Source organism: Oxyura jamaicensis, chromosome 4 (assembly GCF_011077185.1).
Source record: "Oxyura jamaicensis isolate SHBP4307 breed ruddy duck chromosome 4, BPBGC_Ojam_1.0, whole genome shotgun sequence".
Taxonomy (NCBI): Eukaryota; Metazoa; Chordata; class Aves; order Anseriformes; family Anatidae; genus Oxyura; species Oxyura jamaicensis.
The window spans coordinates 30,411,237-30,438,245 of NC_048896.1; the positions used below are offsets into that span (position 1 = coordinate 30,411,237).

Below are 27,009 nucleotides of genomic sequence, written 5' to 3' on the forward strand. Positions count from 1 at the left end.
CAAAATGAGAAAAAATATTTTCCTTTTTCTCTTAAGATCCAGGGAAGCAGCAGCAGCACTACCATAAAACCCTTAGGCTCGTGCAATTCCCCTTAAGCAAATCTTAACTCTGTGACAGAGCTGATCCCTTCACAGTCAGGTGTCAACATAGCTAAATCAGTTGCAGGGACGTGCTGGGGAAGATAGCACCGAGATGGGACGTGCTGCTCAGCAGAGGCTTCTGAAAGCCTGTACTGCTCGAGATATCGGCATTTGCACTGCTGTGTCCTGCATGCCACAGGAGATGTGGAATGCATGGCAAGGCTTCTGTCTGCACATAAAAAGAGAAAAGGCCTATCCCTGTAGAGCAGCAAATAATAGGAATTTTATGCAATTTTATTCCCGCTGCTGAAGATTAATAGACCTTTTTTTCCCCATTGTTATGTAGTGGCATTCAAAGAGCAGTGGAGTGGGAGAGAACTTAAGATAAATTGACCTCTAATTAACAGTAAAAGACATGAAAAGACGTATTACAGACTTGAAGGGGGGGGGGGGGGGGGGCGGGGAAGAAGGGGAAAGAGCTTCTTTCCCTCACTTTCTCATAATAACTAAATCTAAATATGGACAGAGAACAGTTAACTAGGCAGCTAGTGCTTGTGGTGTAAGTCAAATCTGTGAATCACAGGAGTGAACTGTAAATTGCAGTCTACTTATTAGCTGTTGGCCTTAAGACATACTTTGTGTCAGCACTGACATTTATTTTATCTTTTCAAAACTGATACAGGAAACTTACTTAGATGGCAATGCTTTTTCTGCTATTGCTGACTGAAATGAAAATTACTATGCAAAGAGATAAAGTCCTAATGTAATTTCTACTACATAATAATCAAGCTATCTTAATGGACAAGATATACAATTTTCAATGACATTATTCCAGTTTTACTTCAGAATTTAAGTAAATTACCATTTACATGAACAACAGCTCTGGACCATTCCCTGCACTCAGGCAAGTGTTTGTAATGAATGTACCAAAATACATCTGGGCAAATATCTGCTATAATTTTTTTCTTCTAAGGAACCCTTTAAAGTGTAACATTCTCAGCTTCTAGGCTGCTCAATGGTGTTATTGCCTGCAGATGCCTTCTGCTGTGATGCTACTATGGGAGCTGCACAGCTCTCAGCACACACAAGTAATTTCTGCTGTGAATGATATGCTACAGAGCCTAACAAAAACGTGCAGGGGCACTTATGAGGGGAAAGAGCAGCACAAGCAATGAACTTAGAATTCTCAGTGCCTTATTTTGTTCTCAGTGATAGGATCGAGTCAGCTGCTCAAATACATAGATGCTGCCAACACCATCTATTCTAGTTTTTCTCTTGAGCTTCTTTCTGCCACCTTTCTTTGAATTTGCCTTACCTACAGCATTACTTCTCCCCAGCTCACTCCCCTTGGTTTTTTTGTTTGTTCATTCATTTATTTGCTTGCTTACTTTTAACTAATAAAATCAACTTCCCATGAGCAAAGTTTATATTCAGGTACATTTTGAACAAATAAATTAAAACTCTAGGTAGCTTTTCTTTGCAAAATATTCCAATATTCCAATATTCAGTCTTATTTAAGCAGTGCATTTAAAGCTGTTGTGCTTTAACAGGAGCCTCCTTTCTTTATGCTAGCCAGATTTCTATGGACAGACCCTAGAGCTCTTACTAATGAAGGAAGCAGCCTTACTCAACACTTAATTCCCTCTTTTCATTGGAAACTAGTCTACACTTCTGAGTGTTTTGGGAAATTGTGGGAAACAAGGCTAACTGGATTGAATGACTCAGGTGTTTTGGCCTGTATTCATGATGTAGCATAGGTAGAAATTGGTACTAAATAAAAGGCTGATCATAAACTATGGCTTCACGTTTGAATAGAAAGGATGAAAAGACCAATCTATGAATGGTTTTTGGGACATATCCTTGGCATAACACCAAAACGCTCAAATCCACATTTGATGAGAGCCTTCAGAGACATAGGCTCTTCAGAAAGAAAAAAAAAAAACAAACCTTGTCACAAACCCCAGTTGGATCCCCAAGTTTTCTATTCCTGATTAGTACATGCAGGGCAAAGTGAGGCTAAGCTAGACACATCAACCTCCAGCAACTCTTAAGTTGTCTTCCTTCCACATTCCTGAGGCCACGCATCAACACAAGTCTTTAGCTGGTTATGCGAGACAGGCCATGTGTAATGTTTTCAAGCTGTATGTTTAACATTCATGAACCAGTCATTTATTTTTTCAGTACAGAATACCATTTGAACGCCCAGACCTACTCACTTGGCTTTTTAGTGCTTTATCACTCTAGTTCACTTGCACATCAGGAAACTGGTATTATTATCTTGTGCTGTTACAGTGTCACTTTACATAGTCCATCCTCTCATTTGAATTTACACTAACATATAAATTTGTAGCATTCATTTGGTCAATTAATTGCAATGAAGGCAAAGCCCAGTGACATTAACTTTGTACAAATCTTTTCATCATGCTGAACAAACATGAGAACTGCCCAACCCAAAACAATTACATACACTTACATATAGATGTACAACTCTACTTGCCAAGTATTGCCACAGAAAAATAAGAATTCTTAGTTTTTAACTATTTCATCCTTGGTGAAAACAAAACAAAACAAACAAACAAAAACAACAACAAAAAAACATGCCTCATATGATCCAAGAGTGCTTTTATAGTCATGTTTTGCTTTGGGAGATTTGGCTTGAATTTATACTTATGACAACTTTAAAGTCACCTGTCGATTTTGTTCTCATCAAGAATTAATATTTACACTAGAAAACAGATAAAGAAATTCAAAAAAATACAGATTTTTTTCTTAAAGCTTGTTTCAGTTGCTTATCATCAGGGCAGCATTAAGGAACATAAAGAAGTGAAGTAAAACTGAGTGAGCCCTAAAGAAGTTTGTTTATGCTGTTCCAAAACAATTGATTCTTAATTGTCACATGCTTTTAGATAACTGCATTATTCTCTACCAATAAAGAAGAAAAATGTAGTATGGCTGCAAAAATAGACTCTCACTGAAGAGCTTTTTTTTTTTTTTTTTTTTTTAAATAAAGAATCAGTAATCTTTGCTAGCTTTGGAAAAAAAAAAAAGTCATTTATTCTTTTAATCACTATTTCACCACCTCAAATTGCATAAATCTTAGCGTGGCCCTCCAGCCTCCTCAGGCACATGGACATACAAGTGTTACTGTATAGTAGAAGAGATCCAGTTTCCTCTGCTTCACCAGGACTAAGTCCAGCAGCCAATGCAAACTCACCAAAAAAAATGTCCTTAAGTAAGCACGCTACATAAACTATGAAATGGGGAAGGAGTTTGAGGGTATTCCTAAAAACAGGTATCTGATGCTAATAAAAGACCTATGGAACAAACACTCAATGCCAGACCTTTTTTAAAAATGTTTAGCCAGATCTTTTAAACTGCATTTGCCTCATGAACAGTATGATAGGTCAACTTAGTGATGTGTTTTTGTTTGTTTGTTTTTTGTTTTAATTCAGGAGACTGCAGTTTGCTGGCAAGATTGTTGATAGTTCACAAAGTAGCCATGAATGGTACTAAATGCTATGGGCACTCAGGGACATGGTGCCATCTCTCTGTCCATCTTGATTTTAGCTGATGGATTTCAACTACTTCTAGAAAAAATAAACTACCCTAGTTACAGGCATGACAGATTTGTAGATACCATTCTCTGAAATTTTAATCAAAATTTTCTGTGGGTTTATATGGAAAGCTGGTGAAGAGACGTAAACCACTCTGCTTTATGTAATATAGCATGGAAATTCTTTATCAAAATAGGCACACATATTTTATTTATAAAACTCACCTTCAGGATGACAGACAGATGTTGTATGGTAGCCTCCTTTCCAGGATGTGGTTCAATTAGCATCTGGAACAGAACAAAAAATTCAAGGCGAGGTGTCACCTTTTAATGTAGGCAGAACTGTTTCCCATTCTCACCCCAGTTCCTTAAGTTCAAAGTAATTTCTACTGCCATTTCACCAGTTAAATTAACAAGTTAGCAAAATGCACTCATCCTGTGCATCAAGCACAGTCACATTGTGTCAGTGGAGTTTTACTCATAACAAAGGGCTACACTATTACTTCAGCATGTACAGTACAGTAATTACCTTCAGGAGTGGGTTTTTTTTTTATTTTTTAACTTCTGATTTATCATAAATAATAAAATAGTTAACTAGTTAAGTTGGAGATTCTTCCTTACCAATTCCAATTTTTCTTCATGTTTATTTGAATCTGTTTCTTCAAATGGAAAATTGGTGACAAAGTACTTAGTGTTCAGTGAACTAGATGAAATAAAATTGTGGACACTTGTGGACAACTTGCTACTTCTATAGCTATATTGGGAGAAAAACACTAAAAATGATTACTGTATTTCAAGTGAATTTGTGCTGCAACAGCTCTAAATCCAATTTTTAAAAACATTTAGTAATAATATTTATATTCTTCTAATGAAGAAATCCTGTAAATACAAGCATTTGTAAACTTTCCTATAAAACGTAAAATTAATCATTTTTCTGTTATAATTTTATTATTACACCTGGGCACTTGACTCTTTCATACTTATAAAAGAAATCCAGTACTTGTCCATGTGTAAAAAGCAAGTAATTTTTTTTTTCTACTGTCATTTTGTTCCAACTTCTTCAGTCTTGTACAAAAGCCTAGTTTTTATAGAAGTAAGCTAATGACACTAATTCCTTTGGTTCTAAACTAAGCACATCTATATGGCTTGATGAGAAAAAAATTAAATTTCCTTGGCAGATTATATAATAATTAATTTCATTGAATACAGTATTCCTTACTTTTCAGTGAATATGGGAAATACATTTTCACATATTCTCAGTTAAGTACAAAGATTAATCACTGTCTGAAAAATCTCCAAATTTATATCCATATCTTTGCATATCTATAATATATATGTGCACAACTGTAAGATCAAGAAAAAAAAAATTAAATGACAGTGACTCATAAAAATAATGAAGTTTTAAAATCAAGGATTCGCTATCGCCTTCTGCCTGACTGTACTCACAGGGACACACTGTGAAAATTCTTGGATGTGATGGAAAGAAGATTTTGAATGGCATATTAATTTCATTATTATATATTTTTAGGCATTGCCTTCATTTGCTCTACCTGCTCCTGATTTCATGCATTTCTTTAATGCTGCAGTAGCTCCCAATTCATTTGGTCCCGTGAAAGCAAATCCAGCTCCATAATACCGATCCACACTTAGCTACATTTTCAAAGGAAGTCTCACATTATTCATCTCTTCTCTAGCTTTTCCTCATGAATAAGAAACAATTTATGTTTTTGGTTTTGCTATTTTAGATTTTGACCACAAAAAATTCTCAGAAATGACCCTGAATCTTCACTGTCACTGTTCTTTAATAAGTTTAGCTATCTAGACTTATTTCTGACTTCTACGATAGATAGCTGTCATAATCAAGGATTAAAATCCAAGCCAGTCCTCCTCTTCCAGTTCAATGAGAAATTTTCAGGGAATAAAGAATACAAGCCTCTTTCATGCTCTTCTTTCACTTTAGAAGGTCTTCGTACTGTAATCCCAATAGGCTAAATAAATTATGAATTCTCTTTTCATACTTTAATTCCCTAAGTCACAGGTTTTAATGAAATGCATTTTAACTTTGTCAGCTAGTGACCATTTGTCACATCACAAAAGAAATAGAAGTATTTGTTACATCAGGCAATAATGACAACGTTTTATCTTTAGGTTCTTTATTTAAAATCAAATTATATATCAGTTAATTTCAGCCATAAGAAACTGTTCTCTGATAAAATCCCATTGTATCAGAATGGTAAACTCTTAACGACTTTTATTTAAGAAAATAATACAACTATACCCCACAAATTATGAATTAGTTTGAAAGGAAGTATGCCTCCCTTCACTATGTAATGAAGACAATGTCACAAAAGTACGTAACAAATGTACAGAAAAATACAGAAAAATGAATTTTCCTTATGGATTTTGCCTCAATCTAAAATTACTTACTAGAAATAAAATATTGATAAATGTTTTTAATACAAACAAATACATATTTTTGTAGGTGAAATGTAACTAAAGCATGAATTCTTCCTGTTTCAAAATTTCAAACCTTGTAAAAAGTCAAAATGATGGGCTATGCTGGTAGAAATTTGGTTACAAGAGTCTTTATTTTGCAAACTATACAGAAACGGTAAAAAAGAAAATGCATTATACTTTTCAATATTACATAGGATAAACATTAAATTTAGTATTTAATGTGTAGAAATTAATTCAAATAAACTGATTTTCCTTTTAATTAATGATGGGAAACCAGTGATCCAGTTTTGAAATTATACAACCTGTAGTATTACATTATACAGGTCATGTCAACTTTATTGTGGACAGAAAGCAATAGATATGATATGAATTAAGATGGTGGAGTCCCAAAATGTCTACACAATTAATTAACATGCTAACATAAATACAGTGATTAAAGAAATTTTCTCTACAGTCAAATCTTAAGTGCTACTCTACACAATAATTATAATCTAGTCCACGTGGTAATTACATAACAATAGAAAAAAAAAAAATCCATTTTCTTCATTCCAGCAGCAGTACCTATACTGGTATTAATTTGGTAACTGGGTGTGCTTAGCTATTGCCTAACATCCTATACTGGTATGCATGCTATAACCTCTCTATCTCTATTTTGCAAGGCACCTTTACAATACGTTCTCTAAGTTTCTGCACTAGTAACAGAGAACAACATGAATTTAGATAAAGATGCAAAACTATTTCCTGAATTAAGAAAATAAAAAGTATAATTATACACTTCTTAAAAACTATGCTGGGGGCAAGTGTCAATACTCTGACTTACAGTCATGTATAAAGGTAATACAGTTTTAAGCATTTTTTCCCCATGTAAAATACTTCAGTAATCTGATCAGAGAGAAATACAGAGAAACAACAATGGGCGAAGTGATGCTTGAGTAAATAACAATAAAGCCTACATGACTTTGACATGAAAGAAAGAAAAAAAAAAAAAAGAAGGAGGGATAAGAAGATGTTAGATTTACAGAGTTGGTGCTTGTCCATGCTACTGCTTTAGAAAAATCCTTTCAATAACCTAGCCACTTAATATTAAAAAACTTAACTACAAATGCAAACACAAACAAGGACTTTGCTTCATTTCTTCAATTTTTCTGTCAATTCTTCTGTCAATTTTTCTCCATACCTTTGGTTAATTAAAGGCTGGTAAGATGCTACTTGCGTACCAATGCTTTTCTACCATAATACATTTTGATGTATTAAACAGGCAATTTGCAAAGCCTGCAGTGCCTGACAAAAGTTAGGTTACATTATTTGTCCTGAAGAGGACACACAGTTCCAAGTACGGGCAAATAACTTCTCACATAAGTTTTAAAAAGACTGGTTGTTTTTATAGCGTGTTTTGCACATTTATATGTTCAGTAGCACATAACATTTCCTTCTTCTAACTACACTTCCAATGCATTTTCTTCAGCGCAAAGGCATTTAAAAACTCAAAAGCACGTAGTATTTCTTATTTAAACAAAAAAAAAGTCTATGACTCCAGCTGCAATGTTTGAAATAATCATACAAAATATACACATTTGTTAGAATCCTTTTGATCTTGAAGAGCAAAGGGATTTTATGAAATGTCATCTTGTGAATTTTAGAAAGGTACGATTCATTGACCCTCCTAATATCATCAAATATATCCATCATGATCATCGTCATCATCTACGTCATCATCTCCTTCATCTTCATCATCATCTTCAATTTCATCTTCATCATTCATTATTTCGTCTTCATCATCTTCATCATCTGTCCAGTCATGGAAATCACCAGAGGCAAAATCACCTGAAGTCTCTAAATCAATAGCTAAAAAGGTATGATAGTTATACAAAAGACACAAAATACACTACATTATTGCTAATACAATATATATCATATTTATAGTGCAATATGTATAAGACACAAAATAAAATATAATTTTAAGAAAATTACCTATTTTAAACTAAACATTGTGACAGAAACAAAACTTAAACAACATCAATAATCTTTTGTCTTAAAAGAAACCCTTCTTCAGTAGGGATGAATTTTTGAATGTTAAGTAAAGGAGATGAATTTCATCGATCTGTGGAACTATACTGAGTGCCAGGAAACCCTGAATGAGGTTTAAGACCAACTTACAGTTCACAATAAGGACTAGTGATGATATATACCATACACTGTTCAGCTTTTACATATTATCTTTAACTATCTAGAACTGTACATTTATTCAGAAAGTATTCTGGATTAGATGGAAAATGAATAGGTACGCCAAATACTGTGTTAAATCTACCCTATGTTTCAGGCTATGTTCTTCTGTTGCAAAGGAAGGGAAAAGGAGTAATGCTAATAAAAATATTTTATTGCTATTTTTGATGTCTGGGACATAAAATAGTGGCGACATGGAAGTTCCTGGAAGTCATAGGGCATTGGAAGGGAAAAGAGGTTGGACTCGGTGATCTTGGAGGTCTCTTCCAACCTAGACTATTCTGTGATTCTGTGAAAAGCAAGGGAAGACTTGGTGTGCTAGGAACTTTTGGCAATTCTTTCAAACAAACTGAAAAAAATGTCAAATTGAATTAACTAGCATACTGATTACCCAAAGGGATCTCATCAAGCATTCTTGGACTTGTATAATGCTAGTCTAGATAATTAATTTTCCCTAGGTTTATATACACTATGCCAAGCCCATATATGAGGTCTATTAATAGCTGACACAGTAATATGAGTGCAAAAAATAATGAAGTAATAAAAAGCACAGATTATATTTACATAAAATTAATGTAGTTGCATCCCACGCCTGTTGTTACTGAAGAAATGTAGCCCGGTTGGAAATCAAAGTAATACCTTTAAACCAAAGTCCATGCAAGGTTCATAACTTACCACATTCTGCTGCACCATTTGTTCTGGATCCCGTTACCTCATTGCCATATCTGTCAACACACCAACATTGCCCTACACTTCCATGGCACTGACTTGGTTTGTAATACCCATCTTCATCACATATGGGGATATATTGCCCTGTGATATATAAATATTGAATAAGAACATTAATTGCCCTTTGGCCAAACAATCACAGCAGAAAATAACTACCTTTTGCTATTTCCTCATTCCAAATTCTCCACTGACTGGTTTACAAGTGACAGATACCAGCCTTGGACTGCCTTCAAGAAAAAGAGTGGACAATCTTTCTTAAAATTTTTCATTGATCCTGTGATACACATTCCTTACTCCTTGAATGTTTTAGCTGAGATCTTTGCTGCATGCTGAGGAATGGGACGTAGCTCACAACTCTGAATGGGATTTTCTATAATCAGCAGAGTGCAAAGAAGTCTGAATAATACGGATTAGGCTTCCCAGACTAACAAACTATCTGTTACTAGGCTTAGTAGTTTTTTTTTTTTTTTAATATATATATATATGTAATAACCCTTTTAGTTACCCACAATATTTATTCCACCATAGAAGATAAATGTAGTGTAACACAGCATTTTCTCAACAATAAATGTGAAAAAAAAGGTAAATTTGCATTTTATAGACATAATACCTATGCAAATTAGACTCTAAGCTAAAATGGTCCCCCACCAACAGTACTAGAGACACAATCATAAACTTATTTAGTGAGGCAGTGACTTTCCTAAGGCTGAGTAAGTCACGGTTCCTCATTTGAAAGGAACAGAGACTTTTTGAAAGAAACATAAAATTTAGACAAATGACAATGTACAAAACATGAATCTGAAAACATTTTGAAGTGCACAGTTATTGTTTGAAACCATACTTAGCAGAAATAAAGTTTTGATTACTTTGGACTAAGCCTTTTATTGCAGCTTTCATACAGTTGAAAAGGGTAAAGTGCAGTTTTACCCTACATTTTAGTAATATTAATACAGCATAAACTGATTCAAAACAAAGTTTTAAATTACTTAAAGAATATTACAGGTAAAGATCAGCAGAGATACTAATTTAGGAGTGCCTTAGACTGTCCCTTCTATAACTGAAAAAACGTACTTTCTATTAGGATAACAGAAGAGACGTAATATCTTTTGTTAGGTAAGGTAATAAAACCAAGTTTAATAGCTTTCAAAAACTTCACAAATTTTGTTGCTAGAATTTATTGCAGTCTATCTTTGTTGGATTAATATTGATTTTATGTTGCTGTTTCACTAGGGTTATTTATGCAAGCAATAAAACCTTCAAAAGAATGATCTATGGCTCACCTAGGATCTTCTTTCCTCCTTGCTGCTTCTGAATGTTGCTGAGCTCTGTCTGGCAAGGTGGGTCTAAAATGACATGAAAAATGTTGAACAGATTACACTGTATCTAGGAAGAAAGCATATGATTAGGTTTTCATGGTTTGCTACATTCTAAGGTCTGTCTAACTACTGATCTTAAGAAAGGTACAGATCCTGGACTAGTAGTCACATCCTAAACTCTGAAAGAAAAGAATTACTCCAGCTTGCTACAGCTCCGAAATTATGAAACAGATCATCATCATGGATTTGTGCAGAAGGCCACTCCCAGTTAACCCATCTGTAATTGAATATCTGGTTACTAGTCTGGAGGACTGAAGAATGCTAGACTGAAATAGTAACTCTATCGTACCCTACTTTATCAGTCTACAGAGATCTAAGGGTGACTTTGAAGCTTGCCTCAAGTACTGGCTATAAGTGGGATGGCTCTTTCAATTCTTTCCCTTTTGTCTTTGTTAGAAGTCATGTTGAAGTTTTGTACTTCACACATTATATTAATAAAATAAGAATTTCTTCACTGAAATTTGAAGGACTGTGGTTTTATTGCAATAATTAAAGACAGAACCCAAGGGATCCAAAACCCTATGTTCAGCAAAGTTAAAAACTGACCAGACTTTAGATGTCTGTAAGATGCAGAAGTTATTAAAATTCGGTTTTCCATTGTTCAGAGCTATAGCTTAGTTAAATTCTGAATTTAATTTTCTACTCTCCATAAAAGCAAGTCTGACTATGTCCCATGAATGGGAAGGAAATATGTATCTTTGAACACTAATACAGTGTACTACATTAGAATAAGAGATGCTTTTGTGGTAACAGTCTGAATCAGAAGTAATACTATTCACTTGTGTCTTTAATTTACACTGTTCCAAGACAACATTCTGATAACAACTCACTAACAACTCCCATGCTATGAATATTACATTCATTTTTTTCATTTTAGCAGACCAGTTATTTATAATACATCTTTCCAATGCAAGTAACTCAAGGTTGCCTTCTGAAACTACTTTTGTCCGTGTACACAGAAAAAAAATAAGTTACTTAAAAGATCAGTAAGATTGGCATAGCTTATTGACTAAGTACACACTTAGACCAGGAATCAATCACTATGTAGGGTAATAAAAAAAATCACTTGAGAGGTGAAAGTTCAAATCAGCCTTTCCTGAATTCTTCTAAAGGAAAACACTATTTAGCCAAATGAGAAAGAATTTAAGATGTAGGTGGGACAAGCACAGGATGCACAAAGAAGTTCAGGAATGGCAAGAATACATTATAAAACCTGAGGATATTTTTCTTGTGGAAATGCTCAAACACTAGTGACAAATAAATAGAGTAACCGTGGATCAAAATATATTTCTGGTGAACACAGAGCCTCTTGGTTGGCTTAGCCTAGATATACCAATAGGCCTTTGGTTTTATTCATGAGTTCTTATCTAACTGGATAAATAGAAACTGGAACACAGTAATAACACCTCACTGAGAACAGACTGTTAATTTCTTTTGGCTTTATGTTTTAAATGCTATATATGTATCTCATACATTTAAAGACATAAAAGTTTAGAGTGCCCTCAACTCTAGTGGATTTGGCTTTCACGTTAAAGTCATAATTATTGTTTTCGGAGTTAAGGCAAAATATTGTTCACAGGAGTCTTAGTGCCAGAATAAAATTCAGGGAATGTCTTTCCAGATAATGAGAAAATTACCCTTCAAAACAACTAGTACCTGGCATTGTTAGGTGGGTATTGTGTTTTCACTCTTTGAATATCTGCTGAAGTTATATAAAGTTATACATTTCTTGGTGTAAGAAGTACTTTGATGATGACCGTGCTCACTATTATGCCAGAAATTTTCAGCAACTTTAAAAAAACAAATGTTTCTGTCTTTCCTGATATTTAAAGAGTTAAGATTTTAATTGTTTAGCAATGTATTAGTTTTCCACACAGCTGTATTGACAACATTCTAACGATAAATTATTTCTCAAAGAAAAGATATTTCCAATTACTCTAAAATCAAATAATGACGGTCATTCATGCATAGAAGTACCAGAGGCTAGAAGGATCTATCAGGGAAGATGGGAAATATGCTGAAGGAGGAGAACTAGTCTAACAAGAAAAATACAGGTATTTTGTTCTATGAAAATAAAATCTTGAATTAGAAACAAAGTTGCATTTATGAGCACTATCATTTAAATGTAAAAATGACGGCCTATGCCTAAACAAAAATCCTTTATTTTCAGCTATAAATCTTTGTTGCTGTAATTAAAAACAGGAACACCACTAATCAAATGGTATCAATGCAATATGAGAAAGTTACTTACCCAAAATTCTTCACAGAGGCTAGGTCTTTGAGATTCACATTTAAGTTTTGCTTCTCACAATAAAAATGGCAAAAAATTCTTAACAATGCTTAACGAGAGAATGGCATGATGAAAGCTCAACCAATTCCTTTTGATCCATAGCATATAATTTTTAATCCCTCCCCAAATGGTAATTTGTATTTTCCAGTCAGTTCCTGATTTTGGGAAAGCTTTTTTTTTTTTTTTTTATTTCTGAACTTACTTCAATACAAAGGCAGCATAACTGCATAACCTTTGGGAATCTTGAGCTAAGGAGACTTACTCTGTACAAAATCATTGCTATTGTCTCCATTGAGACTGAAACAATCCTGACATCAGAAAAATCTTTCTGATTATCTGAATAAGAGACCTAATCATCTCCATCCTTATTTCTACTTAAACAAATCTGGCAGGAATTATATTTCTGACATTATGACTGCATTATTATGAGTGTTTCATGAACCGCTTAACAGCCATCCACAGTTCTTCAGTGCTTGAAGTGCTGATGCACACCAGAGCATCCCATATTATTAATACTGGCCCTTGAGACATCGTTATTCAGTTGTGTCAAGAGGTGATGCAAGGCTTGTACAGTTAGGCTTTGGTTTACCAAAAAGAGGCACATTAACAGAGCAACAGGAGTAAAACTCATAGATTTGACAAAGAATGACTGGAATTTTTAACAGAAATGCCTAAAGGAACTGGTACTCAAAATGTGGGTCTCCAGCTTTCACAGATGCTCCATCTTATTAAATTACAAAACAGTGATTTTCCATCTATCAAGTAGATAATATTTGGCAGATCCCCTAGTTTTTGACATATGTTCTACTGCAGATAAGGCTGCCATGTTATGTCTTGCCTCTGCTCAGGGTCAAGTATTTATAATTGTTCTAGGACATTGGAGGTTCTAGTTATAGGGATTTGAAGCAGTCAATACTGCACTTCAAGAAATCTTCCTGGGAACTTCAGTTATGTGGCAGGGCACATTACACCTTTAGAAGCATCTATAATCATATTTAATGCCCTGTGATCTCAAGAGACTGATGTAACAAATACAAATCACAATAATTATCATTATTCTGCAAGACGGACTAGTTTCAAAGTCATGAAGTAGTCTTTCATCCCTGATAGACAGAAAAGCCTGTAGGAAAAAGGCATCCAGAGAAATGCTAGACTAATAGACACATGCAGAGGCCTGCAGTTAAGAGATGCTTATGTTCCAAACATTAATATTCCTGGTAAAATTGGGTACTCTCCTACTCTATTTTCAAGCAGTGAGGCAACAAAAACAAGGCTGTAATAATGATGAAGTACTGACAGAAAGAAATTCAACCTATAAAAAGGCCAACAGAGCAAGTGCCTCAGCATTTAGACAAGCACTGAAGTGTTAAGTTGGCATCAAAGACCTAAGAAAATGAATTCTGAAGCACTTGCAAAATTTGTAGGTGGAACTAGAGGGCAACACAGACTGAAACATACAGGAAGAAAGCAGAGCACTGGCAAAGTGCAAATTCTGAAGTATTGCAAAAATGCATTATAGTGTCTTGGATATACCTCAGAAATGCTAAACTACACTAAGAGAAGAGTAAGGCCAAGAAAAAATGAAAGGAGCACCACTGAAACCTAAGTAAGAATTTAAGCATCAGTCAAGGTGGTACTGTTGTTACAGGGAGATTTTTTGAGCAAGACAGATGTAATTTTAGTATTCTAAGAAATTGCTTGTATTGATGAGAATTTGGGATTAATGTGCAATAAGGGGTCTAGTGTACTCTAACTCAACACAAGAAACCTAAAGCAAAAAGAAAGAATGAAGAAGAGATCAAATAATTGTCTAATACTGACAGTCTTGCTCTGGTAAGCTAAAATCAAAGAGTAAGAGGTCTTTTCAGATGTTGACTTAAGCAAATAAAAAATAAAGTATTTTAAAAAATAGCATAATATAATTTCTATCCTCCTATGATACATATTGTTGATTAAAACTTTGTATTCACTTTGAACCTGGTTAGTCAACAGCATTTCTAGTAAAACTGTGTATTTGCCGAGAAAACACCTATGAAGTTCGATGAATACAGATAGCTGTCTACATGACCTGAAGCTTTCTGTTAATATTAACTTAATTTCTAATATTAACTGAATTTCTATACCTAGCCACTTCTTTGCAACTTACAGCAAAGGTCTTGTTAAAGAATTTATTTAGATTATTCAATAAAGTAAAAGCCAAATACAAAGATATTAAAAGATTTAGCAGAATGCTACAATTACGATTAGAGAATTCAGTGGGTCACTCATACTAGGAAGTTTGACAGTTGTGCAAGAAGCTTGACAGTTGTGCAAGAAAACAAGAAATAACAAAAGAAGACTATAAGCATTTTCTCTCTTTATACCTTCAGAAAAAAAGAAGATCGATTTTGTTGACAGTGTTAATTCAGAGGGATGGAGCTCATGTTTAATGTGAAAGGATTGACAGGACTTGGAAATGAGTAAGATTTCACTTTATTTACAACACTGATGATACTTCTTCACTACACACTCAGACACACCGTGGTTTCAAAGCTATCTAATCTATTTTATATCAGCACCATATTACAATATGATGGGCAAGACGGAGGAAACGAGAAAAGCAAAGAAAAGCTTGACAATTTTGGATTCTGCAATGGGGAGAATTGGTGTCACTGGTAGCATGGTTCCATTTTTTTAGCCGCTGGAGTACCATTAATATAATCCAGTAGTGTTTAGATCAGGTTTTATACCATCATCAGATTGTAGCAGTACACTTGAGAAGGTATTTTAGACAAGAAAATAATGTATAATTAGTTGAAGCTAATTTATGGAAATATTTTCTTAATATCCTGGTTACACTGTACACACATTGCATGGATCAGGTACAACAGTCAACTGGTATTAGAACCCTGGACTGTATTAAACAACATTTTATGTGCTATACTTTCTTTGACAATTGAAAAGAATTATGCTGTCCTCCAAAGAACAAGGTTGTTTATATATTAGGCTGAAATGATTGTGGGTTGTTTTTGTTTGTTTGTTTTAAAAAGACAACCAAACAAAACACATTATGTTCTTTACTTTAAAAACAATTTTGCTTGGGTAATGTTTTATTGACTAATTCTGGTAGCAGTACATTGCTTATAAAAATGAAAGCCAAAATATTGTGCTACTATAAAACAATGGAGGAGTGTTGAAAGATTAAATGTTAACTTTTAAAAGGCAAAATTACCACATAAAAGAGGGCAGTTTGTATATATCTAGGCAAGTACAGATTTATTTTTGTTCAGATTTACAGATGGTGTAGCATGATAAAAATCTTTATTTCCACAGAAATCAGAAACAAACCATAAATATCGAGTGATAATGGGGATTTACTGTGGAAGTTTTAATGTCACAAGTGAGATTCAAAAAATTAGATTAAAATTATCAAATAGGCTGAACTGACTTTGAAACTTTCCACCAAATCAGTCTTATCTCCTCCACGGATTATCAGCAGAACTTTGGTCCTCAATTGTTATTTATTCCTTTGAAAACCTCTTTCATGTTAATAAGAAAAATGAATTGGCAGTTCTGTCTAGTTTCAGCCAATATTTGATGAGGAAATTCTTTGATTCACTACTACTAGTTTGAATATATAATTTAAGCTATGACTCACCTAGATCTAAAATTAGTATATGATCCTCAGAAACATAATGCTTAGATGCTGTGTTAATTTGTTTAACTGAATCACATCAGGACATTTGCCGGAGATTCATCTAGGCAGAAAAACTCAAGTAGTTTTAGGTCCAAATGACCAATTTTTTTTTTTTTTTTTTAATCTATAATGTTAATTCAGTTATTTTAATAGGCTTACAAAATAGAACATTAAGATGCCCTAGTTTAGCAATAAGAAGGCTTACTTTAGAATATAAGCAAAGTAGATAGGGAAAGAAATAACATTAAAGTATTTTGATATCGTTCCTTTGCATACTTACTGAAAGTTGGCATGAAAAACAATATTGCTGTAAAAGCTTTAGCCACTGTTTTGCACTTTATTTAGAATCTCATATTTTCTGGCTAGCTTTTCATTTAACTTTGTTTGTTTGTTTGTTTGTTTTACTTCTTGTTAGGTACTCAAGGTAGATCAGAAACCTTTACAAAGATTCATGATACAGCATTTAAAAGCTTGTAGTTCACTGTAATTATCTTACTATGTTAAGAAAAATATAGAGCACTATTAAAAGATCAGTCACATACATATGGGGGTTGTTCCCATCTTTTACCTTGCTGTCTTTGGAAGCAGTAGCACCACTCATTGTTAGATATCAAACTGTCCTTGTATGTGTCACAAGAATTGAAGAATGCCCTTGTGCATGGTTCATTCTTGTCAAGGTAAATACTTCCAAGTTCTGACTGGTCCAACAACAGATCATAGTTTGTATCAAGCCTGTTAAACATCCAGCCAAGGGAGTCTTTGCAAATTGGCAAAATGCTGGTATCAAATCCTAGAAGGCAAATAAATAAATAAATAAATAAATAAATGAGATAACAGGAAAGACAAAGCAAGTGCTGAGCTCAGCCACCATAGAAGAATGCTGTATCATGGAAATTGCTTCAGTGGTACATAGAGTACAAAAGCAGCGCACGCTGTTGAAATACTGTGTATAAATTATATGTCAGCTTTATTTTTAAAAAATCATTAAATTAACCTGCTTAAAATTAATCTTACTATCAGTCACCAAGCATTTAGAAATATGAGTCTTCTTGTCAAACATTACACCTATAGCATGCATATTATATACAGTAATAAATGATCCACTATGATTTTCTGGAAAATAATTATGTTAAGGAAATTTAGTGGTATTATAAATCAGGAGAGTGGAGCTTAAATGGCTTGCAATGTGTACAGCACTAAGAAAAGAATGAATCCCAAGTAACTCACTGGACTCCACTTTTTTCTTCCTTTTATCTTTACCTGATGTACTGCCCATCTCAGGAGACCATGGACAAGGTGACCAATAAGAGCTGCCTCCTGCCAGTATCAGATCTACTCAAACAGCTTTCATCTTCCTTAAATTGTTCCTTGGTAAATGGACCACGAGGAACAGGCTGAATTAATTATCCCTGCAGGCAGACCTCAGATCTCATGTCCTGCACCAACTGTAAAGTACAAGCAGACTTGCATATGGACAAGGAGGGGAAATTCAGAAACTTCCAGGTCTCTCACACATGCAGATATGAACTGTATGTAAAACACACGTTTCCTGTTCATGTGCCATGGATCCTACCATGGGCTTATGGTGCATGTGGACAAGCAGTTGAATATATATCCTAATACAGAAAAATATTTAGTGCTTACTGAATACTACTCTACTAAAATACTGAATACTACTCTACTATAACAGCTTTCCAGCTAAAACTGAGCTGTTAAAAATGAGACTCATGATTATGGCTGTAGAAAAGTTGACATGAGCATTCCAATTAGTACATACGAAATCCCAGCTTCTACTACTGTTAAAATCAAGCCTGCTTTTCTTAGTTGTTGTTCTGAAGACAACAAAGAAATCTGGAAAATGGCTCTATTTCTAAAGCAGGTCAAACTGTGAAACTCAGAATTTAGGTTAGGAGATCAATTGATTTTTCTTCGTATATATATATGTATGTGGAATTGTCCAGGCTATAGTAGAACAACCATTTATTTCAGAAAGGAAAATGACCTGTGAAACTAATACAACCACATAAACTCCCTGTCCCCAGGAATCCTAAATTAACGATGCCTTTTGCTTAGGTTAATCTTGGTCTCTGTTGCATTATTATTTCTGCTTGACAGGAGGAAAAAAAAAAAAAGAATCCCAATCCCTTAAAGAATCCCTTTAGTATTGATCTATTGATCTTCTTGATGTGTTTACCACAATGTAAAAACACTGTCAAGCATTCAACCAAAGGACATGAAGACAAAACAAATTATTTTCATTTGGATTATGAAGAGCAGAGACAGACAGGACTAGACTGAATGGATAAGGACATACTAATGCATGTGTTTTTCACCTTTATCTGTAAAAGATATCAAAATTATTTAACAAGTGTTTCTGATTTGAAAAATCCTGGAAGGTTTCTCCACCTTAAAACATTTTTTTCTAAGGATAAATGTTCAGTATAACATTATTTATCTCTAAGCCTCTGTTCCTGAAGGCCTCTTAACACTTCTCAGGTACTTCGCTTTCCTCTGCTAGTCATGCTTTCAACTACAGATCCTCCACCTTGGATTCAGAAATGGTTTGATATCAAACATAGTCTTTCCTATCCTGCCATTTGTGTACCTGTATGAAGGGAGGAATTATTGTTGTGCTCACAAATTTTTTCAGATTTTGGAATTCTGGCCAGCTCACCAAACTTTAAGACAAGTTGCAGAAAAAGAGGAACCACGAGGAGAAGACAGAGATTTTTTTTGAATAAATGGAAGCTAGAATGGAAAGTAAGACAAAAGCCACTTCAAACGTGCATTCAGAGATGGATTTTGTGGATGAAAGTAGATAATTGTGCAGAAGAGTATATCAGCATGTGGAATTTTAAGTGTGGGTTTCCTGAAAGAGGTAGCACTTTCTAGCTTGAGATGAAGTATTTGTGGTCCTTGCTGGAAGTGCTCAAATCCTTAAGTACCTTGTCTTCTAGGATACTAGAAGCTGGTGTTATATGTTTAATAAATTCTTCTAAGGAAAACAACAACAAATGAACACTCTGCATATTTTATCTCTATTTGTCTGGTTCAAATTTTGACCTAAGAAGAATACATTGATCAGAAGCACGGTGAAGGACCACTGAACATTTCAAAGGTTTCATGCAACACGAAATTATAGTTGGAATAATATTACATGTCTACAAAATAGTTTATTCATGACTTTTAAATTGATTTCCTAAATTAGCATTATCTACTGATTTAAATTAATTTTTATTCTCATTCCTCAAAATTTTCTTCTTTCTACATAGGTTTTAGATTTTAACAAAGTGTCTAGTAGTGATGTCTCACTGGACTTACAACAGAATTTCATACAATAACCTTCTTGTGTTAGTTCCAAGTCTGAAAAATAAAGTTTACTCATATTAAAGCTGTGATAACCAATCTATTAAATAGTATCATGCACTGGAAAAAAGCATCATGGTTTACAGGGTCTAGCTTTCTACCAGATAACTGTATCACGTAATCACTTCAAAAACTAATCATGCTTTACCTTGAAAATAGTGTTGTTTGTTTTTTTTTTTGTTTGTCTTTAGTTGAAAGTTGTTCTTTATAATTCTTTCGCTTCTGTGGTATTTACAAATTGTAGTATTTAGTGTTTTAAATAGACGAAATACCATGTCTGCTTTTATCTTGCAAAGTGAAACAAGCCAAACTTTTCTGACTGTCAATCACTGCAGTGTAGTGAAGGAAGTCTGAAATCTAGATCGAATATTATTTAAGGTGAAATAAATAAAAATTGGTGAAGTACTTCAGAGGTAGGCCTGGCACGTGTTGACAGAGACAAAAATGACCCTTGTTTGACTTAAAATGGCATTGTCCACCTACTCCAGAACAGTGAAAACACATAAAGGTCATTACCCTGAGTTCCATGTTCATAGTACCAACTGTACTGTGTTGAAGTCAAATTTTTGGTTCAACCTGTAAGAAACTTTAAGTAACTTAGGATAATCAGTAATGACTTTCTTCCTCAATTATAATATTGAGAAATTAATACACCTCTCACTCTTGAAGGTGATATACTTGAGAAAAAGAGTTAGCAGAGCCCTTAAATACATATCTAGAGTTAAACATATGCTGACATGTTTTGACCCCATTTCCTTCCAGTACCTAAACAGGGCCTACAAGAAAGCAGAAGAGAGACTCTTTGTCAGGGACTGTAGTGATAGGACATGGAGTGATGGTTTTAAACTAAAAGAGAGTAGATTTAGATTAGATATTAGGAAGATATTCTTTACTGTCAGGGTGCTGAGGCACTAGAACAGGTTGCCCAGAGAAGCTGTGGACGGCCTACCCTTGGTGGTGCTCAAGGCCAGGTTGGATGGGGCTTTATGCAAACTGGTCTGGTGGGAGATGTCCCTGCCCTTGGCAATGGGGTGGAATTAGGTGATCTTTAAGGTCCCTTCCAACCCAAACCATTCTATGATTCTATGCCATGAGAAAAATTATCACCAGGTGACCCAGAACTCATAAATTAATTGTCCCAAATCACAGACAACGTTATCACTTGAGAGCCAACTAGAATACTTTTCTTATGCATTTTTCACAGTTGTGACACAAAACAAAATGAAGAAAGGGGAAGAATTAATACAGTAAAAAGATAACAGTTCGTTCCTGTTGATGTTAAGTACCACAACATCACACTGAGGAGAGCAAAATTGCTGCTCAGATATCTGAATTAGAGGATTTTTTTCTCTCTCTCATTTTAACTGCTTATGTGAAATCTATTTCCATATATGCTAATGAAGTGGGTTTTTATGCAGCTATTTAGAAGATTCTCTATTATCAGTAGCCTCTGGTCCTTCATCTCTTAACACAAGGAACACAAGTATTCATCAGAAATAGACTGCCTGTTAACAGAAATACTTATGGGACTATGGTATTTTTGTGCTTTGCATTTGATGAATTAATTCCCAATAGTTTTATCACACAAAATTAGTACAGAAATAGATTATTTTAAATCTTTAAATAGACAAGTAAAATCTCACCTATTTTTTCAACTCTTTACTTTCTCATCCACAAGGGAATAATAATGGGGGTACTATTGTAGAATGGGGGTGAAGTATTCTTTTCCCTTTTGTGTCATCTTGTTAGACCATAAATGGGTTGAGGACAAAATTTAAGGTTTTATATAGCATTTGTAATAATGATCTTTCTAGAGACATACAATCTGAATACACCTGAGCACAAAAGGGATTTTGGAAATAAAACCCTATTAATTATTAGAAATATAAACTCTATTAATTATTAGAAATATAATAGTTTGCATAACTAGTAAGATTCAGACAAAAAAATGTGTCAGTTAAAAAAAACTGTAACTCAGTAAAAACACAACAATGTAGCACCTTATATTTTTAACTTGATATCAGAATATTGATGCCTCTAACAGAACATCAACTTAAATACTATTGTTTGGGCTGTTTAGAAATACCAGTCATGATTGTAAGCATAAATACAGAGCATTTAATAGGTGAAACAACTGTGAACTGTGCTAGCAAGGCACAATCAACTTTCACCATATCTACCTTGGGCAGAAGGACCAAGTCTTTTAATAAATACTGTTCCAATTGCCACCAGAGATACTGAAACAGGAAGAAAAATAAATGCAAACAGTAAACCAGAAAGGATGTCACAAATTGGTTTTTAAAATGCAGAATGGTTTGTCAGCAAAGAAGGAATTCTGACAAGAATAAAAGGCAGCCTGGGGGAAAGGGTGCCATGACAGATTTTAAACTCTCCAAGGGGAACGAACAAGTCCAGGGTTCTCTTGGAATAATTAGGACTCTGAATGGGGAAGTTGCATTCAGGTATCTTTTCATAGTAGCTATTCTTCTGTATAGGTCTTTAAGACTCATATGCTAATACATAATTAAGAAGTTATTTGCATTTGTTTCTAGACCAAGCTGTTATACAACCCTAAAAGAGGGGGGTGGACTCTGTTTAATCTTGATACACTTAGAAATCAAGATGTCTGGTGTTATGGACCCACTAAGACTTTGGAGTCGAACTTTTGAGGGACTTTATTAGGGATACTCCTTCAGAGTTAGCTCTTGACAAACAACTGTAAGAATTTATTACTGGTATTAGAAAGGATATTACCACGCTGAATGATTATCATTCTTTTTTCTTCTTTCTTTGCGTTTTTACAGGGACATAGAGATCCAGTATTTTCTTCTAAACCACAGGAATGTTGCTAATTATAGTATCTTTTGCTGCCTCAAAATGAGGAGATTTAAAGTTCAGAAATGTACAGAAAACAGAAAAAATACAGTTTCATTAACCAAATCAGTTTTTAAACTGTTTTTATATTCTTTAATCCAAAAATGTAATACCGATTGAAATACCAATATTTTACCACAAAATACTGATTGTATATTCATTCTTTCCCTTTCTGCCTACAGAATGACTGTCAGTTTGCAGTAGACTGTCAGATTAATTAGGTCAAGTAAGTACTGGCTAACTATAAAATTGAGTAAATATCAAGAAAATGGGATCCTTTGTATTTGAAAACATTTGTTTCACAATTAGATATAAACAATTTGTGTAACTAATTGTAGTACTGAAAAACTACACTCTGAATAGTCATTGTTCAAATGTCTTTGTGAAACTGCAATTTTATCCAAAAGAATAAAATTTAAGGCAATCTGAACACCTAACATGAAAGCATTTTCTGAAATTTGATTTGGCTCATTTTAGTAAAAAGAAAATAAACATGCCAAAGCCTATCATCATAACTCCACATTTCCAACCTAGCATTCCTATAACAATTAGCAAACTTTTCAACATTCTTATAACAATACTATCTCTGTTTTAAGGTTGATGAGGTATAATTCCTTGAAACAGAAAGACAAATCTAAAACCAGCTCTGTCTTGAATTAATATTTTGTACTACATTCTAGATATTTAGATATTTGTGATTCATTTCTGGTACCATGTTATAAGTGTTAGTCAAACATTTCTGACAGTACCATGTTCTCAGGGAGTTTAAAGACTGTAGTGCAACACAAACAGATTTTTCCACACCTTTTATTTCCTTACCTGTCAAATAAAAAGAGCCCTGAAAAGACTATTCTTAGCCATCCAAATCCACCATTTTTGCCTCTCAAAAAATTGGTAGGGTGGGATCCAGTCTAAATTGTTCCTAAATTTCAGTTACCTCCTAAACCATGTGTGAATTCTTTACAATGTCAAAGAAGAAAAAATCATGACTATGAAGGCTTCCCAAAAGGAAATTCTGAAAACTGGGCCAGAAACTCTCTACCTGCCTTAGAAAGATTCTTTTATAAGATCAAGTCAGGTAGGAAAGATCCCCACAGACGCTAACATTTTGAATTGGATCATAATGTTTGCTACAGAAGTGAATACTCACCGACTTCCCAGACCAAAGTTTTATGCAATTGACCAACCTATTTTAAACACACCCAGGTATCTCACAACTGCTTTGATCTACATAATCTAAGCCCATGGTTATTTTCTGCATTGAACATAATGTTCTTTGTTCATAAACATGAACATTTAGGATGTACTAGACATCAAATCTACATTAGGGAAAAAACATTCAATCTTAGAACTTCACTGTTTTATTCTGTGACCACTGAACTTTGAAAACAAATCAACCAGTCTGAACATACAACAGATTCCTAGGTCAAAAAATTCACAAGGTCCAAAAATGTAAAGGACTCATACTTTCAGAGTCACACCCATTAAAAGTCTTAGATCTTTAGTCTAAATACAGTCCATAATTTCTATTACAAAATAAAAATTAGCAAACAAATTATAAAACAAACGTGAGTATAAAATCTACAGGTACATAAAAGTACTCGATGCTAGAGCTGATCTTTAACTGAGTGATGAGCTAACATTAGCTATATTATTAGATACTTTTTTTTTTTTTAATTACTACACAGTAAAAGCTTATTTAATGAGCTTTACAGTTTGCATTTCTTTTGATTTCATTACTGGATGAGAAGAACAACACATAGCTGTTATGTGCACCAACCAGGACATAAACTGGAAGTATATTTTCCTAATATGTTTTTCTCAAGATCAAGAACAAGTAACATCCCTATATTACTACATAACATTCTTGCATTACCACCATACCTCAGAAAGAGTTTTTTCTCAGTGGTAAGAGAAGTAATTCCCAGATAAGACAGAATCATCTTTAATTCATTGTGTTTTACAGAATTTTAATTTTATCATGAAAACAAACAAACAAACACAAAAATAAATTTAATGGGGCGGGGGTGAGGGGGCAGGAGAAGGGCTGACTACAAATAGCAATCAGGAAAAAGCTAAAATGTCTTGAACACTCAAAATGTTAATAATGAAGGAATTAAAGTAATCAGCTAGTGGTGGCCAAGTTCTGTGAAATTTGTTCTCTGTAGGAATTCATAGTTTGCTCTTCATATGAATGTAAGGTAGAGTTTTAAGACTTACAAAATCTAATTTGACTCTCCTCCACAGTAGGTTGTCACTCTTAAAAATAATATTGCACATTTTAAATAAATTTGATATTTTAAATAAATTTGATAATTATATTTTAAAACTTTTTAAAAAGTTTATTGATTTCTACAACAAAACATCTGTTTACATATTTGTGATGTTTAAAAATAAATTATTCCCCCTACTGTTTCAAATTCATTAGTACTCCTTAGTCTTCTCCAATTCGAAGTACATCTCTGAAAATTACTTTTTACATACAAGCTTCTTTTTCATGTGTCTTTCTGTACGAGTACTTACAATGACATCAACTAGCAATCATGGGTCACACATAATTACATTATTTCTTATAGCTAGCCATTCTGCAACTCACTTTCATATACGGAAAATTTGCTCAAAACCTCTACTTGTTTCTTTTCTTTTTTCTCCTAATACAGCAGCCAGTTATCAAGCTCTATCTAGCACGTCCACTGTCACTTTTCTCAGATACATACAGGTTTAAATGACAGCTTTATGACTAGTAGCTGCCACATATTTTCTATGAGTAAAAATCTTGCCAGACTTTGAAAGTTTAAAGTGAACATCATGTATCTTTACTAAGCCATATGGGTTTGCTTCATAAATAAGAAGTTAACTTTAGGAAAGCATAAAGGTATGGTTTCATACACATGCCTGTTTAAAACACACATAGGTAAGGCAAGTATTAGCAACAGAAATACAGAAGTATGGAAAAGTTTCAAAGGGACCATCAAATAACATAAGTAGAAATCACTTACTGGTTCTTTCAGGCCTCTGAATAATCCTAGTCTTCTTATTCTGAATTCCACTTTCATGAAGCGCCTTAAACCAGTCTCTCAACCTGTTTGCAACCTCCCTGAATTCCAGGTCACTGCATACTGGAAAACAAAATGCAAAATGTTAAATGTTTTTCTCCTGAGTGCCAAATACAACTTTTCAAATTATGCTTCAAAAATGTAACACATGTAAAATAATATACACATGTATGTTCCACAGCTTGCTTTCCTTCATAAAATTTACTTTCATTACTTAACTAGGCCTTCAAAGCCCAATTGGGGTCCTCAGAAATAAAATTATGATGTATAATACAATTATGGTATATATATAAATTAACAAAATCCCTTTCAAACTACTGCAAACAACTAGTTCTAGTGCAGATATTTTCACATCCTACTGTAGAACAGGTTCCATGACAGACAGTCCCAGGACAGTCTTTTAGAGGTTCATTGTTATGTTTACTGAAGCAATAGTACAGTCAGCCCTACCAAAACACATTGGAGATTTAGACATGTAATGCAGGAACACCCCACTTGATTCCCTACAATGGAGTACGAAAAGACGAAACAGTTGACAGATAAAGTCCTTCAAAAATGTACTGAAAGCTTATTTGATTGAATGCAGTTTTGCAAGGCAAGGATCACGAGCACATAACTTTAACAGGCAACAGTGTGACACATTGGTGATCAAAAGGCTGGCTTTCACCAGAAACAGCAAAAGCAGAAAAAGCATACAAAATTTAAGAGACTATGTAGCATCAAGAGCTGCAGATGGGTAACAGACTGGCTGACATGTTGTACAGTACTGGTAGCTAGTACTGGGGCCAGCAGAAGAGACATGTAGTAGAGCTGTGCAGAGAGACAAGGCCTATTAAGCTGCTGGAGAAGATGGCAAAGAAAAGGTGTGCTTGGAAATACCATTCAAGAAACCTGCTTTCCAATTTCAGGTGTTTGAGAGAAGCTGGGAGAAGATGAGAAAAGTAATAGGACCTGGAAGACTGCAAAAGCAGCAGAAAGGCAACTAGCAAAAAGGCACTGGATGAATTGCTTCCCTAGGCAACAAAATACCTCCACTGGCTCTTGGCAACAGGTGTAATTTCCAAATGATATCAGAATAAAACTGCCCCAGGGGAGGTTCAGACTAGGACATTTTTCCCAATGTCTTTACTGTGAGTGTGCTCAAGCAGTGGAACAGGCTTCCCAGTGAGGAGGTTGATGCCCCATGCCTGTCAGTGTTCAGAGGCATTTGGATAATGCCCTCAGTAACAGGTCTTAATCTTTGGTTAGCCCTTAAGTGGTCAGCCAGTTGGACTAGATGATCTTAGAAAGTCCCTTCTAAATGAACTATTCTATTCTATAGTCTATAT

At 34.3% G+C, this 27,009-nt stretch overlaps 1 protein-coding gene across 2 annotated transcripts in view; it reads right to left on the reverse strand.

Annotated features, from left to right (window-relative positions):
* Positions 1-5,770: 5,770 nt before the first annotated feature.
* The window catches only part of SPOCK3 (SPARC (osteonectin), cwcv and kazal like domains proteoglycan 3), a 189,621-nt gene continuing 168,382 nt past the window's right edge, over positions 5,771-27,009 (reverse strand). For both annotated transcript variants that reach the window (XM_035323985.1, XM_035323984.1), the window contains 5 exons: positions 25,625-25,744; positions 16,954-17,175; positions 10,324-10,386; positions 8,990-9,127; positions 5,771-7,936 (listed from right to left, as the gene is read on the reverse strand). In XM_035323985.1, coding sequence (XP_035179876.1) covers positions 7,764-7,936; positions 8,990-9,127; positions 10,324-10,386; positions 16,954-17,175; positions 25,625-25,744 — 716 coding nt within the window. In that variant the 3' untranslated portion in view covers positions 5,771-7,763. The remainder of the gene's footprint in view (positions 7,937-8,989; positions 9,128-10,323; positions 10,387-16,953; positions 17,176-25,624; positions 25,745-27,009) is intronic.